The following is a 16,225-nucleotide window of genomic DNA, read 5'->3' as shown; positions in this document are numbered from 1 at the left end:
ATGGTTAGATAGCATCACTCACTCAAAGGACATGACTTTGAGCACACTCCAGGGGACAGTGAAAGACCTGGTGTGCTGTAGTCATGGAGTCACAAAGAGCTGGACATGACTTAGTGACTCAACAGCAAGGGTGGAATATTGCCATAATACACAGAACAAACTTTTTAATGTGTGAAAAAATGCGGTCAAAAATATAAGTCTACACTGAACATATGTGGAAAAGATATTTAATTGTAAAATAGAAAAGTAGGTCAGAGTACAGTTTTAAGGGTAACTGCTTCTTTATACAGTATAGGTAATCTAGAAGGGTCTTAGGGTTAAACATTTTCATAAAGCAATAAAACATCAAAAAATAAACCAAGAAAAGAGCTTGAAGTTATGTTTTACAAAAAAAGCAACAGTATGTCTGAGTTTAATGTCCATACATTTGTGGAATTCAACAATACTGTGATGAGAGCCAGTCACAGCACAGACTTACAGCTTTCACAGGGAGAAGATAAAGTTATGTTAGACATATCTATAGCATCACTGTAGTACAAAAAGTTCTTGTTCTACATACAAAAGCAGTTTTTTTCTTTTCTGTAAGAATAATTTCCTGGGGGGGAAATGAGTCCATGAAGTATTTCAGAAACCCATGTTTTGAGTTTTCCAAAAACATTATCTTAAAATCCAGTGCCTTAAAGTGCTTTCATGTGGAAATCATGATGGAAGGCACAGAAGAGTTTCACATCCCCACTACGAAATTTTCAAAAAAGCATAAATTTTGCAGTTTGAAAATTCAAGATATCTTGTAAGCTGCTCCTTCCAAGAACATTGTCATTCCAATAAAACCAGCTGCTAGCTTACTTAGTTTCAAGGACCTACAGAATAAAAGGGTTTCTTTCTTTCCTAGTAACTTTCATCATCTTTGTGGGAAAAATAATACCTATGCAAGTGATGCATTCCAAAATTATAAAACATGCAGAATATGTACAAACAGAAAGTTTTAAAAAATATTTGCTTCATATACATGTAAATCTACTTGGGTATAGCTGAAATTGAACAAATATAAAAATCTGCTTTCTAAAAAATGTTTTCAGAGAATCTGAGACAACTTAAAGCTGTACAAAGATTTCCTGGTAGAAATCTTCTCTTCATATAGAAGTTTATACCAACAGGAGTAATTCCAGCATCAGTCCACCACATAATTATTACACATTTGGTCTAATCAACAACGATCACCCTTAAAACTGTTCCATTTCTGAGAAATTAAGGTTTGTACTAATATCAAAAAGAATTCACAAAAACGGTGGCTTATTGTGTTTTTGGATCTCTTCAACAATCTTTATCAACTCATTTGGAACTAAAAAAAAAAAAAAACTATTTACAGAATTCAGTTTTAAATACATTTCACAACTTCTAAAGTTTTATGTTACAAGAACTCAGAGCTCATGGCTTAAGTCCAATTATCCATCTGCAGTCTCTTCAATTATCCTGTCTTTCCATGACTGCACCTTATCATGTACAGTTCAAGATTGTATTCTTTCTTGACCAAAAGTAAACTCAAACTATATGTTCATTTCAATTAAACAGCTTCTTTATTAGTCTGAAGACGCGTCATAGCTTCTAATTTCTGTCTGTAGGCCTCTGCTTCCTGTTCTTTCTTTAGAAGTTGCTGTCGGTATTTCTGTGCTTCTCGATTAGCTTCATCCAGCTGTTTCTGAAGAGCTTCTCTCTCCTAATTAACAAAAAAAAAGTTTTTTTTTCATAACTGCACAAATACATTAACACATTCAAGTATATATCCTACAAATAAAGAAACCTGTAGTAGTTAAAAGTAGCCATCTATTGGTATTTCTGAGACATCTTGCCTTTTCAACCAATTCTCTTATAATTAAAGCCCTCATTTTGAGCTCCTCAATATGAGATAAAGACTAGTTTCTGACCTCAAGGAAATTATTTGCTAATTCGAAATAAAACTACCATGATGAACCCAAACTGGGTACCTGTACTTTTATACCAACTATAAAAACTAGTGAAAAACTTAAATAGGGAAATATATAGCCATACCTCTTTACATCTTTATCTGTGATGTTAAAAAGCTACTAATTATAAAAAAAATAGTATTCATTGAAAACCCATTATATATGTTGATTAACAAGGTGGTTTCCAATAACAAGTCTGTAAGATAGATATTATGCCCATTTTATAGATGAGAAAAATGATGCTCAGAGATGATGTAGCTTTCCCATAACACAATGAGTCAGGTTTATGAGGTTCTACTGTTACTGTGTTTAAAACTATCATTTCCTATGATAGCAAGCAAGATTCCTCACCTTCAAAATGAAGAGGGCTGGTCTAGATGAGTATTTCCTAAATTATACCATTTTACAAATCAGTAAAATATTAATTTCTCTATTGCGATCCATTATATATTGTAAAACACGTGTATTAAGTTCCTGAATAAATTGAGAGGTGAAACACTAATCTGGTCCAATGAAAATGATATTCTTTCTCCTCCTCCTCACTCTGCCCTTATACAGTTGTCTAAGGGAAAACATTTCAACTCCTTTCCCATACCTTCAGTAAGCATATGGACAAAAACTCAACTTGCACAGACCCAAGCTCAATCTCATCTCAGAAGCACAAGCCCTCTGAATGAGGTGGGGGCCAAGAGCAGAACTACTAGTCACAAAATGAGGCCAGGTTGCCACTGGACAAGACACTTAACCAGAGAGAACTGAAGGTAAAGGCAAGGGGTCGGCAGCTTACTGGGAAACAGAACACTATGAGGGTCTCTTCCACTCTCTTTTTGACCCACGTCCACTGGGAACACCAAAAGATTCCCTTCCCTTCACTATTCACATGGTCCATAAGGAGGAACATGTCTAATAGTCCTGCCTTCCTGTGATCCCACTGCCTTCCCTACACTGGGAATGAAGCTAGATCCAACATTAGTTTTTCCCATGAGCCCACCAAAAGTTGGAGTGATTGATTGCACATGTAGTCTCCAAATTGTCCAATTACATAAAATGTACAGTAGAAGAAAGGTGTGCCCATCATCTCCAAGTTAAGAAATGCCTAAGCCTTACCCTGCTCCTCTTTTCTCCTTACTACAGGCAAGATGCCAACCTCATATAAGCAATGGATACCAGTCCCTGTCAGTGACCTGCAGGACTTTAGAAAGGGTACAAGCTAGACCACCTTGCTCTGGTAGGAGAACACACAGCTGTGCATTTAAATGTTTTACAATTTTACCTGTCCTAATAAGATCCTTTGCCAGTCAAAGTTTTGAATATAGATAAAAACTTGCCCTAATTTGGTAGGAAATATTAGAAAAAATAAACTTCAAGGTATCTTATAAAATTAGCTATTTATTCACATTTAGACAGAGCAAGAGATTCACAATTATTTCAGTTTATGAAACCAGTAAGGAAGATATTTATCTTACACTACAACTTCATGCCCAACAATATATTATTATTACATTAGGCAATAGAATAATGGGACAAAGACTTCAAATTTGCTTTATTTCCAAATAGGATTCTCAAATTCTGTTTCAACTATTAGCAATTATCTTTTAACAGTTTTATATATGATTTTTTAATATTCCAATTTATTTTACTTTATTATAAAGCAAAAAAATCATAATAGTGATTTATCTTCTACCATACCTCAGTGTAACTTTTAGAAGATAATAATAATAGCAAGTTACTGAGCATTTACTATACGCTCACCACTGTACTAGTCCTTCACATGCATTCTCACTTGAACCTTTCAACAATTTGATAATGTAGGTGCTATTATTTTCCCCTTCTTACGGATGGGGAAGCCAAGCCTTGAAATGTTAAATAACTTGACCAATCACACTCAGAAAATTATCATTCAAACCTAAATTTGATTCCAGACTCATATTCTTAACCATTAAATATTTTTTTAAAAAAGAAACTGAGGCAGGGTGTGTGAGCTGTCGGCTTGTGTGCAAACATCCTCTAACTGCCATGGGCCAAACATGATCCTATTTTTATAAATAAAGTTTAACAGAAATACAGCCATACCCACTCATTACCAAACTGTCTGTGGCTGCTTTTCCACTATGAAGGCTGAACAGAAGGCAAAACACACCCTATGGAACGTTTAGCAGCAACCCCAGCCTCCATACACTAAATGTCAGTGGCATTTCCCTCATTGTGACAACCTGAAATGTATCCAGATATTGCCAAATGTCCCCTGGGGTCAAAATTGCTCCAGTTAAGAACCACTGATTTTGAGAAACTCTTGAGGTTTTTGGCCAAGCAATCACTTAGAAAGGAATATAAAAATATATCCCTAAGACAACTCTACTGGTCATCTACGAAAATAAAATCCAAAGAACTACTTCATGTACTCTAAGAAAACAGTTTAATGAAAACATTGGAGGTCTCTCTTCATTCTGTATCCCCTGCCCGCCTCTACCATCTCTGCTCACTCTATGCTTCAAGGTCTCTCTGCAGTAGCTCTAAGATTATGCAACTTTGGCCTGAACATTTCCAGTGACGGTAAATAAGATTTTTATTACCAGGTAACTCAATTACAAAAATTGAGCTGAAACTCTAACTTCCTTAAGTTCTTTATATCAAGGTAAAATTCCATCTCCCTGAAGTGCTGTCTCCTTGGTTCTAGTTACTTTACATATCTCAGTTCATACTTCCTTGTTATTTGTAATTATTCTCCCTGGTTTCTGAAAGACTGTAGGTGGAATCAGGGTGAAATTTGAAGAAAACAGCAACTCTCCCTGGTTGTTAGGTAAATAAAAGCTACAGGCTGCATATTCACTGTTTTAAAAATGGTGAACTGACATAAATCAACTGTACTCCAATTAAAAGAAATGCTGAATTAAGTCAGTTTATGTTAAATAAAAATTCAAGTAATTTAAAAGTGTTTTATTAAATAGTTAAAGCAAAGTACATGACAAAATCTTTTTCATTTTATGTCAGAAAAAAAAGATCAACTGATTTATCTGTAAAAGATATTAAAGATTATTAAAAAATAAGTATACTGACACCATTCAATGAAATAAATGGTTAATTTATAAGAACTTTAGTCTATTACTCTAAATTTTGAAGAAATAAAACAACACACCCTCAATAATTAAACATTACTAAACATCTGGTTAAACCATGAATTAAATTCTTCTTAACTCAGTAATATATATACTTTGAGATTGTGGCCACTAGTCTTACATGTAAATGAATTTGGGCAACAATATTTTCTAACTGTCCTCAGTTAGAACTACGTTTCCTTTAGGTGACATTTTTTAAAATCCTCTTTTTTGTATAATAACAAGAACCTTAACAAAGCATTTCTAAATACCGATGTTTACTATTCACATATATTAGATATTATGAATGTGAATATAACAATAGGCTGACTTTTTCAACTCTCATAAAACCCCCAAAATGCAGATATTGTTATCCTAAATTCAAATGTGGGAGAAAATAAAACAGAAGTGCAGAAAGGTAAGATAACTTGCCTCAAAGCTAATAGGAGGGGCAAGAAGTGGGATTCAAATCCAGCTCATTTAATTTCAAATCCAAACTTCTTGTCTTTACATTGCAGTTGCTCTTTAAAAGTTATTCAAGAAAGATCTTATTTTCATTTTGATGTAGTTAATTATAAACTTGGGGGAACAATTCTATTTACAGAAATGTGAGAAAAAAATCTACGAGGTAACTATGGAATAGTCATATTTACAAACTAGTTTACAATTCAAACTAGATTGGCAGAGGTAAAAAAAAAAGGTGACCCTATCAACAGCTAGTCTACATTTAATTTCCTTAATGGACTCAACAGTGAAATAAGCGGTTATCTATGGCTTTTTCAAAAAAATTAACTCAGTTGACAAACTCCAACATTCTTTAAGAGGATCTTCCAGCCCAAATAGACATTTGCATTTCATTTTTGAAAGAAAAAAAATGTTTAGTCAATATATAGTGACATTCCCTCTAGTGACTGTGAGAATGATGTATGTAAATTTAATAGAAAATAAAGGATGAAGTGCAAAGACCAAAGACATTCCAATGTTACCATGATGAAAGACTGTTACAAACAGATTCTTCACTCATTCATTCATTCATTCAATATTTATTTATTGAAGGCTTGCTATATGAATAAGGCAAAAAAAAACTAGACAAAAAAGTACTCATTCTATATCAAAACAATACTGTCAGTAATAAATATAAAAGACAAAAAAAAAAGCAGATGAAATTTATTTTGGATGACTGCAGCAAAACACACCGGGTAAAAGACTCCTTACTTCTATTTCTGCAGACTCCACCCGGTTTTCAATTATTTCAATACATTGTCTTTTGGCTGGCGGTTCTTCACTTATAACAGTTTCTTCAGCAATGTCCGTTGCTGGTACTGTTAATACTAAAATGAAAAAATTTACTCATTACTTCATTTTCAGATAGGTTTAGAAGAATTAAAACTAGTCTTGATATTGTTGATGCAACTCATCTAAGATAAATATATTCCAAAGCCAGTTATTTCATAACACTGATTTCCTTTTTATGAGAAATGTCCATATTTTTGTCTTCAACTTCTTGCCTTTTTACTGAAAACTATCATTTAAAGTGCCTATTTTTTAATTTTATAGACAATATATTCATTCATATGGCTCAAAATCAAAATAATATTTAACAAGCATATTTTGCTAACAGGTAATTGCTTTTATTGGTTTCTTATGCATTGTTCTTGTGTTCATTCATGTAAAAATGAATATGAATTTGCAATTCTCTTTTTTCTTTCTTTCATGAAAGTATCTGCTGTTTCCACTTCATATACCTAGGTACCTTTCATCAAGACTTACAGAGCTTTCTTTAATTTAGCTGCATTCTGTTCCACTATGTGGACACACTATTACGAACACTGTTCATAAGCTTTGCTCATCCATTGGGTTGTTGGACTTTGCCCCAGTTTTTAGTATCTATTTATACAAATGTAAATATACTGAGAGGGAGAGGCTGTCCTTGCTTTGCATAACAGAGCAAGAACGTAAAAATGAGTGTACAAGCTTAAACTATGCAAAACAATCTTACTAATCATTGGGGAAAATACAACCGTCCTACAGCTTCTAATGTCAAAACATTAAAAAATCTCTTACTGTCATTTGTAAACGTAAACAAATGAAAAATAGTAAAACCAGTATTAATTAAGAACATTAGAAATATTGAGAATTAAAGTATTTCTTTTAACTCATATCATACTACATTTAAAAATTTACTCAAAAAGAACTGAGAAGTTTACATTTGTTTCACTGGACTGTCTATATAGTCTATATAATCATATGCCATTTATAATTTTAAATTGTGAAGGCTTTAAATGTTTCTACTAATATTCAGTAAGTTCCCCTCATTGCTCTTCCTCCTCTTTCATCAATATAAATTTCAGAATCAGTTTGGCAAGTTCCAAAAAAAGACCTATTGGTTTTTATTATGGCCTAAATTGTGTCCCCCTCAAAATTCAAATGTTTAAGTCCTTCCTAATCCTCAGTACCTCAGAATGCATTTGGAGACAGGACCTTTAAAAAGGTTAAACAGGTAAAATGAGGTCCTTTGAGTGGGTCCTAACACAGTGTGACTGCTATCCTTGTAAGAGGTTGGGTCGCAGAAGACACACAGACTGAGGGATGACTCTGTGAGGACACAGCAAGGAGGCAACCACCTGTAAGCAAGGAGAAAGGCCTCGGAAGGAACCAAGCCTGCCAGTGCCTTGATCTTGGACTTTCAGCCTACAGTACTGTGAGAAGATAAGTTTCTGTTAAGTTACTCAGACTGTGATAGTTTGTATGGCAGTCCTAGTAAATCAGTACAGCCTTTCGCCCCCATCACATCACACTTATCAATTAGGTCAGGAAGAATTGAGAGCTTTATGACAGTGAGTCATTTGATCCAAAAACATGAGTTTCTTTCCATTTGTTCATCAATGAGATTAGTCTGTGTGTTTAGTATCAAGTTTTGGAAACAGTGTTGTATTTGCTTAAAACAAGTACTCTGAAAGCTTTTTTAAAATATAAATTTATTTATTTTAATTGGAGTGAAAGCTTCTTCTTTTCTATATAGTTAGAATTAGTTCTTAAAACTTGTGAAAGTACTTGGTCTTGATCCAAATCCTGGAGCACCTGCATGAGAGAAAAGCCTCCCAGGCTTCACAGGTCAAGCGTTTCCTCCTCTACTGCTAAAGAAACAAAATCTTTCCTTGAGACCTAGTCTCTCTGCAAGGCCATACCTCCCTGCCACTCTCAATCAAACCTAGTTTAGGAGGACTTCTCCCTCCAGCCCTCTCTTTCCCCCACTTTCTTCATGGCCATGAAGAGACTTAGTCTTTACAATCCTGAGTCATTTTCCAGAAGGTTATATGTGCACATACTTTTCTTTTAGATCAGGGCAGGGATTGGGAAATACTGGGTACAGGGTGATGCTTGCTCAGATAGGAACTTTCTGCACCTTCTCTTTCTGCTTCCTGCAGCTTTCACGTCTAGTCTATCTTAACCCTACTTGCAGCACTGCCCACTCAGACTGGGCCCTGTCTTGCTGGAAGTGTATATTTATTGCTGATTTCTGAGCTCAACTCCTTTTCTTGATGCACAACTATGGGTTTCCCTGAGGGTTCTCCTGCCCTGGCTTAGATTTTAAGATGTTTTTGGCAATCACTTAAAATATGGAATTTTGTGGTTTTCTCAGCCTTTTAGTTTGATTAAAATGTATCTGGGGCTTATGTTTCATCCATTTTATTACTACTCTCTTATTACTCAAAATGAAAAAAATGGGACAATTATCAACAAAGCTGCTAAAAGTTGCCACCGTGTCCAACTTCTTTTTAAGTAGCCTTTTCTCACATAGTGTTTTTACAAGCTCATACAATATCTGAATTGTATTAAATGGCCTAGGAAAAAGTACTGTCCAATTTCCTGAGAATTAAGAATAAACACCATTTATGTAAATGCCTTCTACCCACCTTGTTGTCCATCTGGCATGGTCACAATGATGGGCTGACCTATTCCACTTGTTGGAATGGAGTGCAAATTTCCAAGCTGAATTCCATCTGTAACTATTGTGATGACTTGCTGACCCCCTGAACTAACTACTTGCTGAATTGCACCATCCACAGATTCTGCAGTAACTACTTCCTCCGTAGCCACTACTGGAAAAAAAAAAGTGAAAATCAATGAACATACATAGAAGCATGAAGAGAAGTTTGTTTTTACTCTGCTACTTTTGCTGTCCTTGCTTCTTTCTTATGAGTGTGCTATCCACTCAGCTGTGTCCGACTCTTTGCGACCACATGGACTGTAGCCTGCTAGGCTCCTCTGTCCATGGGATTCTCCGGGCAAGAATACTGGAATGGGTTGCCATGCCCTCCTCCAGGGGATCTTCCTAAACCAGTGATCGAACCCGGGTCTCCGGCATGGCAGGCAGATTCTTCACAATCTAAGCCCCCAGGGAAGCCATTTTTCTTATACAGGAGAGCTTTTACATGGTTTTTAAATTCAGTCTCTAGTGGTGCTGTAGATACCTATATAAACAGCTGATTACAAGTTCCACAATTTACAATAAGGGGGTTTCAGCTATGTATGCATACATGTGTTTAAATAAACTGCCTTCATTTAGTTCTATGAGGTGCAAAATTTATAAGATCTCCTAAGGTCACAGATATGACAAAGTACTTACGCCATCTTAATAAAATTCTAAAATCCAAAAAATAAAATACTGTATGTGGTGATACTCCATCTAAATTTACAAATGAGTTGATATACATTTCTCATCCAACAAAACATGGAGCTCTGTACTTCTCAAGCAGACAGAATAAACAGCATTCCCTTTTTGGATTGTGTGAGCAAGGGTTGCCTTTATAATAAGTGGCACATAGATCTGGTACTGTTGGATATCAAATAATACATTAACATTTACATAAATAAAATTCAAAACTATGCTCTCAGTATTTCATGAAAGGTTCAGACAGGATTCTGGCAGCTGAAAACAGCAGCACTCCAGGTCTTGCCTAGGTAAAGAAATTGCCAAAATCCTTTCCCACAGGCAATTCTATACCCAACTACTGATCCCAAAAGATATACTCGCAAATATTCATATCAGCTTTACTCATATTAGTCAAAAACTTGAAACAAATCAGATATCCGTCAAAAGTAGAATGAATAAACAAACTGGTTAACAAAACGGTAGATTCACACACTGGAATACTACATAGCAATTAAAGTGACTAAATACAAAACATGGATAAATCTGACAAAAGAGCATACTGGGTGGTGTAAATCAGACACAGTATACATAATGAGTACTTTCCATTTATGAACTGAGCAATGAGATTAGACAAGAGTATTTACCTTGTGACAATTCATTAAACTATACATTAACGGATTTTTCTATATATATATGTTACACATTAAAAAAAAAAAGGCATCAAAAGGAAAAATGACAGCAAATGGACAGCAAACACACTGAATTTTTAAAAATCCACTTATCCATGATAATATCTCATGAAAGAAGAGAGAAAGGGGGAAAGAACTAGGATCTTCTTGATAGAAGAATGACATTAATTAACAAAAGAAGAAAAATTATCACTGTAACCCCCAGTGTAATAACTTATTTAAGAAAGCATCATCAATGGATGTTAAAAAAAAAATACTGGTGAAATGTTTTTGAGAGACAAAATGTTCAAATGAATCTACAGAGTTCAAAGTCATAAAGAACAAGCAAGGGGACCTTCCCTGGTGGTCCTGTGGCTAAGACTCCGTGCTCCCAACAAAGGGAGCTAGATCTGGTCAAGGAACTAAATCCCACGGGCCGCAACTAAGACCCTCCATAGCCAAATAAACAGATTTTTTTAAGTATAAAAAAAAAAAAAGGGGCAATACAGCAGGACTATCCTAGTTTGGGGGAGACTCAAAAGACAAAATAATTGAATACAGTGTGTGAATTCTGACTGGATCCCAGATGAAAACAAACCATTATAAAGGACATTTTGGGGTTGAGGAAACTTGAATATGAATCACATGTCAGATAGTATTACTAAATTAATGTTTATGTTTGTAGAAAATATAATAGAACAGTGAGTATGTAGGAAGTGTCCTTGTTCTTGGTAGATACATGCTGAAGAATTTAAGGATCAAGTGCCATGATGCCTGTAACCTACTTTCAGATAATTTGGCAAAATAAAAGCATGTGTCTGTGTGTGAACATGCAGTGGTGGCAAGATGTTAACAGGTGTGAATACAGGTACAAGGTATAAAGTTCATTCTCCAATTTTTCTATGAAAAAAAGTTTTAATATAACTAATTCTGAAAAAGGAAATGACAAAAAAAACTATTTCTAAATGATATGGTTCTCTGAAATGTGTTATTTGAGGTAACACTTTACCAAAAGTGTAATGAAATAAAATAATTCTCTCCTAAAGTCATGCTACCCTTCAGATACACATTTACTCTGAAACATGCTAAGCTGCTACCAACTTCCAGTAGAACAACCTGGATATCAACAACCACAGGATTCACTAAATACAGATATGCCTTAATTAAACAAACTCCTTTTTTTAAACAAAAAAGGCAAGATAGGTACTGGGACCCTAGTTTTCAAGGATGAACTCATGGCAAGAGATATGGCTGTAACTCTGCGACTCTGTTACTTGGGTAATCAGAGATCACAATACAAACCACAGATGATATTCAAAATGCAAACAATCTTTATGTTTTCGGTTCTCTCATTTTTGTTTGTCTTAAACAATAATTACACTTTATCACCAAGCACTTAAGAAAATTTCAGGAAGATAATTATAAAATGAAATGTAGGGCATAAAACAGTAATATATTCGATAGAATAACTACCGAGGTTTTCAAACACATTAACTATTGCTTTGATTTTTCTTTTAAATATCCATATGAAAAAGAAATGTTCACTCTGGATGAATGGTACCTGTAAGTAGCAAATATTTCTAAAACATAATCATACATAAGAAATTTCTGAGATCACACATAATCAAGACACAACTCGAACTTTCATCTTTGTATTCTTTGCAATGACTATCATTAAGATAACAGAGTTCTGGCCTTTCATCTAAAAAGCTTTCAAGTTGTACTTTGGTGAGGAATTAAGAAAAAATTATAAGGAAACCAATTATGTAAGAAAACAAAGTAGCCCCTGAGTAATCCTAAGAACAACCTAACAGTGAAGTGTTGAAACATATAAGAATAAAAGAGAAAACCTAAAAACTTTACAAAGAATGTCATTAAAAAAAACTATAAATCCACAGATATATCCAAATATAAAACTCCTAGATAAAACAAAATAACTAATAAATATTCATTGCTGATTTAAAAGTCAAGCTGTAATATACAAAGAGAGGCTAGATAACCTGCACCATCTTTGAAAATATTTGAGACCTCTTATTCAACCTAACTTTTGAATTTTAATGCCATAAAATTCAACTAAGATAAGGAAAAAACTGTCTTTGAGGTATTCTTAAAAGACTGAAAATTCTATGTATATAAACATTTCAACAATAAAACAGAAACTATGCTTACTGAAGAAAAGCATAACATTTCAGAAGTATTATCTCCTGAATTCGAATCTGAAATTTAAAAAAAAAAAAAAAACAGGCAAAAACAAAACAATATTATCAGCTCCACTAACTTATCCCTGAAAGCCAATTCACTATTAGGAGAAAGGAGGTAAACAGCCACCAGACTCATTATACCTTTGGAAAAACCACTGTATTAACAATTAGTCAAAGATGCACTAAAGACAAAAAGAAGGGTAGTCACAGATATTCATTTAGTCAAGGGATTATAAAGCTGTGCCACAAGAAAAAAAATTAGTCTAAGCAATGCAACATCAATGTGAGACTGCAAACAAAAGCCACAAAATAGTTTTCTGAGAGCTAATTTCAAAAGGACTAAAACTACACTGTATATTTAAGGCCTACATCTAACAATTTTAACTTCCAATTCTATATCCAAATAAAGTGTAAGTGAAAGTCATTCAGTCGTGTCTGGCTCTTTGCGACCCTATGGACTGTGGAATTCTCCAGGCCAGAATACCAGAGTGGATGGCCTTTCCCTTTTCCAGGGGATCTTCCCAACCCAGGAATCGAACCCAGGTCTCCCACATTGGAGGCAGATTCTTTACCATCTCAGCCACAAGGGAAGACAAAGAATACTGGAGTGGGTAGCCTATCGCTTTTCCAGTGGACCTTCTCAAACTAGGAATCGAGCAAGGGTCTCCTGCATTACAGGTGGATTCTTTACCAACTGAGCTATGATCCAAATAACTCTCAACTCTATTCACTTCTTATTATCTCTTTGCCAGATCTTAATCCATGCTACCATTACTTCTTCCCCAGGTGAGTGCCACAGACTCCTAACTAAACTCCCCTTAGTTTCATGCACAGGAAAATATACTAAGAGAACATTTCAAATATGTATGTTTCAAGAAGATGTTTGCTTTTTCTAAAATTAGTGAAATGAGAGCATAAGAAAAAAATAAAAAAGCATATTTTAAGGAAACCTCTGCACAACTTTCTAGTCAAGTGAAATGGTCAAATGTATCTAAACATCTAGAACTCATACATTATTTTCTGATGGTAAATCTCTTACCTGGCTAGGTAACTACTATGACAAATCAAATAAAGCAAAAGAACTTAAATACTAACAAGCAAAAATGAACCACAACTAGACTGCAAATCAGATTTATTTGGTATAAGAAGATGAAATATCAGACAAAAGAAAAATATAATTCTTAAAATTATCAAACACTATGATGGTAACTTCCAGCAAATAGAAACCTTCTTAACTTAGAGGTGAGTTAAAAGATGAAAAAGAAACGCATTCCCTCAGTTTAAATAGATGTCCACACTTAGTCCCTGACAGAGTGTATATACATATACATTTTTTATAAAGAGGTAATATTTTCTTTAAATCAAAATTTTATCAAAGCTTACTAATCAGCACCTGCTAAAATACAATTTCATAGGAGTAGCTATCATCTATAAAATTGTTCTTATCTGTTTGGGCAGAAATCAGTATACCAAGTAACAGTGTGTACAAATAAAGAAAAACTTTTAAGAGGCACATGAGTTACAGATAAATAAACCTTAATGAATCTACAGACTATGACAGTGAATAATTACTCTGTTTTATATTTGAAGTGCTCAAAGTGATAATATCCTTCTCATGTCAATTTGAGACATATGATTTTGACAATAGGTATCACATTTTTATTTTAATTATATCCTAATTGAACCACAGTTGAAAGAGACACGTGTACCCCAATGTTCATCGCAGCACTGTTTATAATAGCCAGGACATGAAAGCAACCTAGATGCCCATCAGCAGATGAATGGATAAGAAAGCTGTGGTACATATACACAATCCAATATTTGTCAGCCATTAAAAAGAATACATTTGAATCAGTTCTAATGAGGTGGATGAAACTGGAGCCTATTATACAGGGTGAAGTAAGCCAGAAAGAAAAACACCAATACAGTATACTAACGCATATATATGGGATTTAGAAAGATGGTAATGATAACCCTGTATGTGAGACAGTAAAAGAGACACACATGTATAGAACAGTCTTTTGGACTCTGTAGGAGAGGGCGAGGGTGGGATGATTTGGGAGAATGGCATTGAAACATGTATAATATCATATGTGAAATGAATTGCTAGTCCAAGTTCGATGCATGATACAGGGTGCTCGGGGCTGGTGTGCTGGGATGACCCAGAGGGATGGGAAGGGGAGAAAGGTGGGAGGAGGGTTCAGGATGGGGAACACATGTACACCCATGGTGGATTCACGTCAATGTTTGGCAAAAACCACTACAATATTGTAAAGTAAATAAAACTGAAAAAAAAATAATATAAAGAGGGAAAAAAAATTATATCCTAATTACCTGAAGCTTGCTCCTTAATAAATCAATTCTTAAAAAGATTAAGTAGCAGTATCAGTGACTCAGTTCAGTTGCTCAGTTGTGTCCGACTCCTTGCAACCCCATGGACTGAAGCAAGCCTGGCCTCCCTGTCTATCACCAACTCCTGGAGTTTATTCAAACTCATGTCCATTGAGTTGGTGATGCCATCCAACCATCTCATCCTCTGCCATCCACTTCACCTCCCACCTTCAATCTTTCCCAGCATCAGGGTCTTTTAAAATGAATCAGTTCTTTGCATCAGGTGGTCAAAGTATTGGAGTTTCAGCTTCAGCATCAGTCCTTCCAATGAATATTCCAGACAGATTTCCTTTAGGATGGACTGGCTGGATCTCCTTGCAATACGAGAATACACAGAGAAACTATACGAAAAAGATCTTCACAACCCAGATAATCACGATGGTGTGATCACTCACCTAGAGCCAGACATCCTGGAATGCAAAGTCAAGTGGGCCTTAGGAAGCATCGCTGCGAACAAAACTAGTGGAGGTGATGGAATTCCAGTTGCCCTATTTCAAATCCTAAAAAATGATGCTGTGAAAGTGCTGCACTCAATATGCCAGCAAATTTGGAAAACTCAGCAGTGGCCACAGGACTGGAAAAGGTCAGTTTTCATTCCAATCCCAAAGAAAGGCAATGCCAAGAATGCTCAAACTATGGCATAATTGCACTCATTTCACACACTACTCAAGAATGCTCAAAATTCTCCAAGCCAGGCTTCAACAGTACATTAACCATGAACTGCCAGATGACCACGCTGGATTTAGAAAAGGCAGAGGAACCAGAAATCAAATTGCTAACATCTGTTGGATCACTGAAAAAGCAAGAGCTCTAGAATAACATCTACTTCCACTTTATTGACTATGCCAAAGCCTTTGACTGTGTGGATCACAACAAACTGTGGAAAATTCTTAAAGAGATGGGAATATCAGACCACCCGATCTGCCTCTTGAGAAATCAGTAGGCAGATCAGGAAGCAACAGTTAGAACTGGACATGGAACAACAGACTGGTTCCAAATCAGGAAAGGAGTATGTCAAAGCTGTATATCCACCCTGCTTATTTAACTTATATGCAAGAGTACATCATGAGAAATGCTGGGCTGGATGAAGCAATATCAATAACCTCAGATATGCAGATGACACCACCCTTATGGCAGAAAGTGAAGAACTAAAGAGCCTCTTGATGAAAGTGCAAGAGGAGAGTGAAAAAGTTGGCTTAAAACTCAACATTCAGAAAACAAAGATCATGGCATCTGGTCCCATCACTTC

The 16,225-nt window shown here is 35.2% G+C and overlaps 1 protein-coding gene across 3 annotated transcripts in view; it reads right to left on the bottom strand.

Moving 5' to 3' along the window:
• Positions 1 to 213: 213 nt before the first annotated feature.
• The window catches only part of GABPB1 (GA binding protein transcription factor, beta subunit 1), a 34,251-nt gene continuing 18,239 nt past the window's right edge, over positions 214 to 16,225 (bottom strand). For 2 of the 3 annotated variants that reach the window (XM_010839500.1, XM_010839501.1), the window contains exons 7-9: positions 8,977 to 9,162; positions 6,275 to 6,390; positions 214 to 1,717 (exon numbers count right to left, since the gene is read on the bottom strand). In XM_010839500.1, coding sequence (XP_010837802.1) covers positions 1,565 to 1,717; positions 6,275 to 6,390; positions 8,977 to 9,162 — 455 coding nt within the window. In that variant the 3' untranslated portion in view covers positions 214 to 1,564. Of the gene's footprint in view, positions 1,718 to 6,255; positions 6,391 to 8,976; positions 9,163 to 16,225 lie in introns of all 3 variants that reach the window. The other variant, XM_010839502.1, reaches the window with a different exon arrangement.

This window comes from Bison bison, unplaced genomic scaffold (genome assembly GCF_000754665.1).
Source record: "Bison bison bison isolate TAMUID 2011002044 unplaced genomic scaffold, Bison_UMD1.0 scf7180017864118, whole genome shotgun sequence".
NCBI lineage: Eukaryota > Metazoa > Chordata > Mammalia > Artiodactyla > Bovidae > Bison > Bison bison.
The sequence above is the reverse complement of the archived record's forward strand: the minus strand, read 5'-3'. Positions and strand labels throughout refer to the sequence as shown.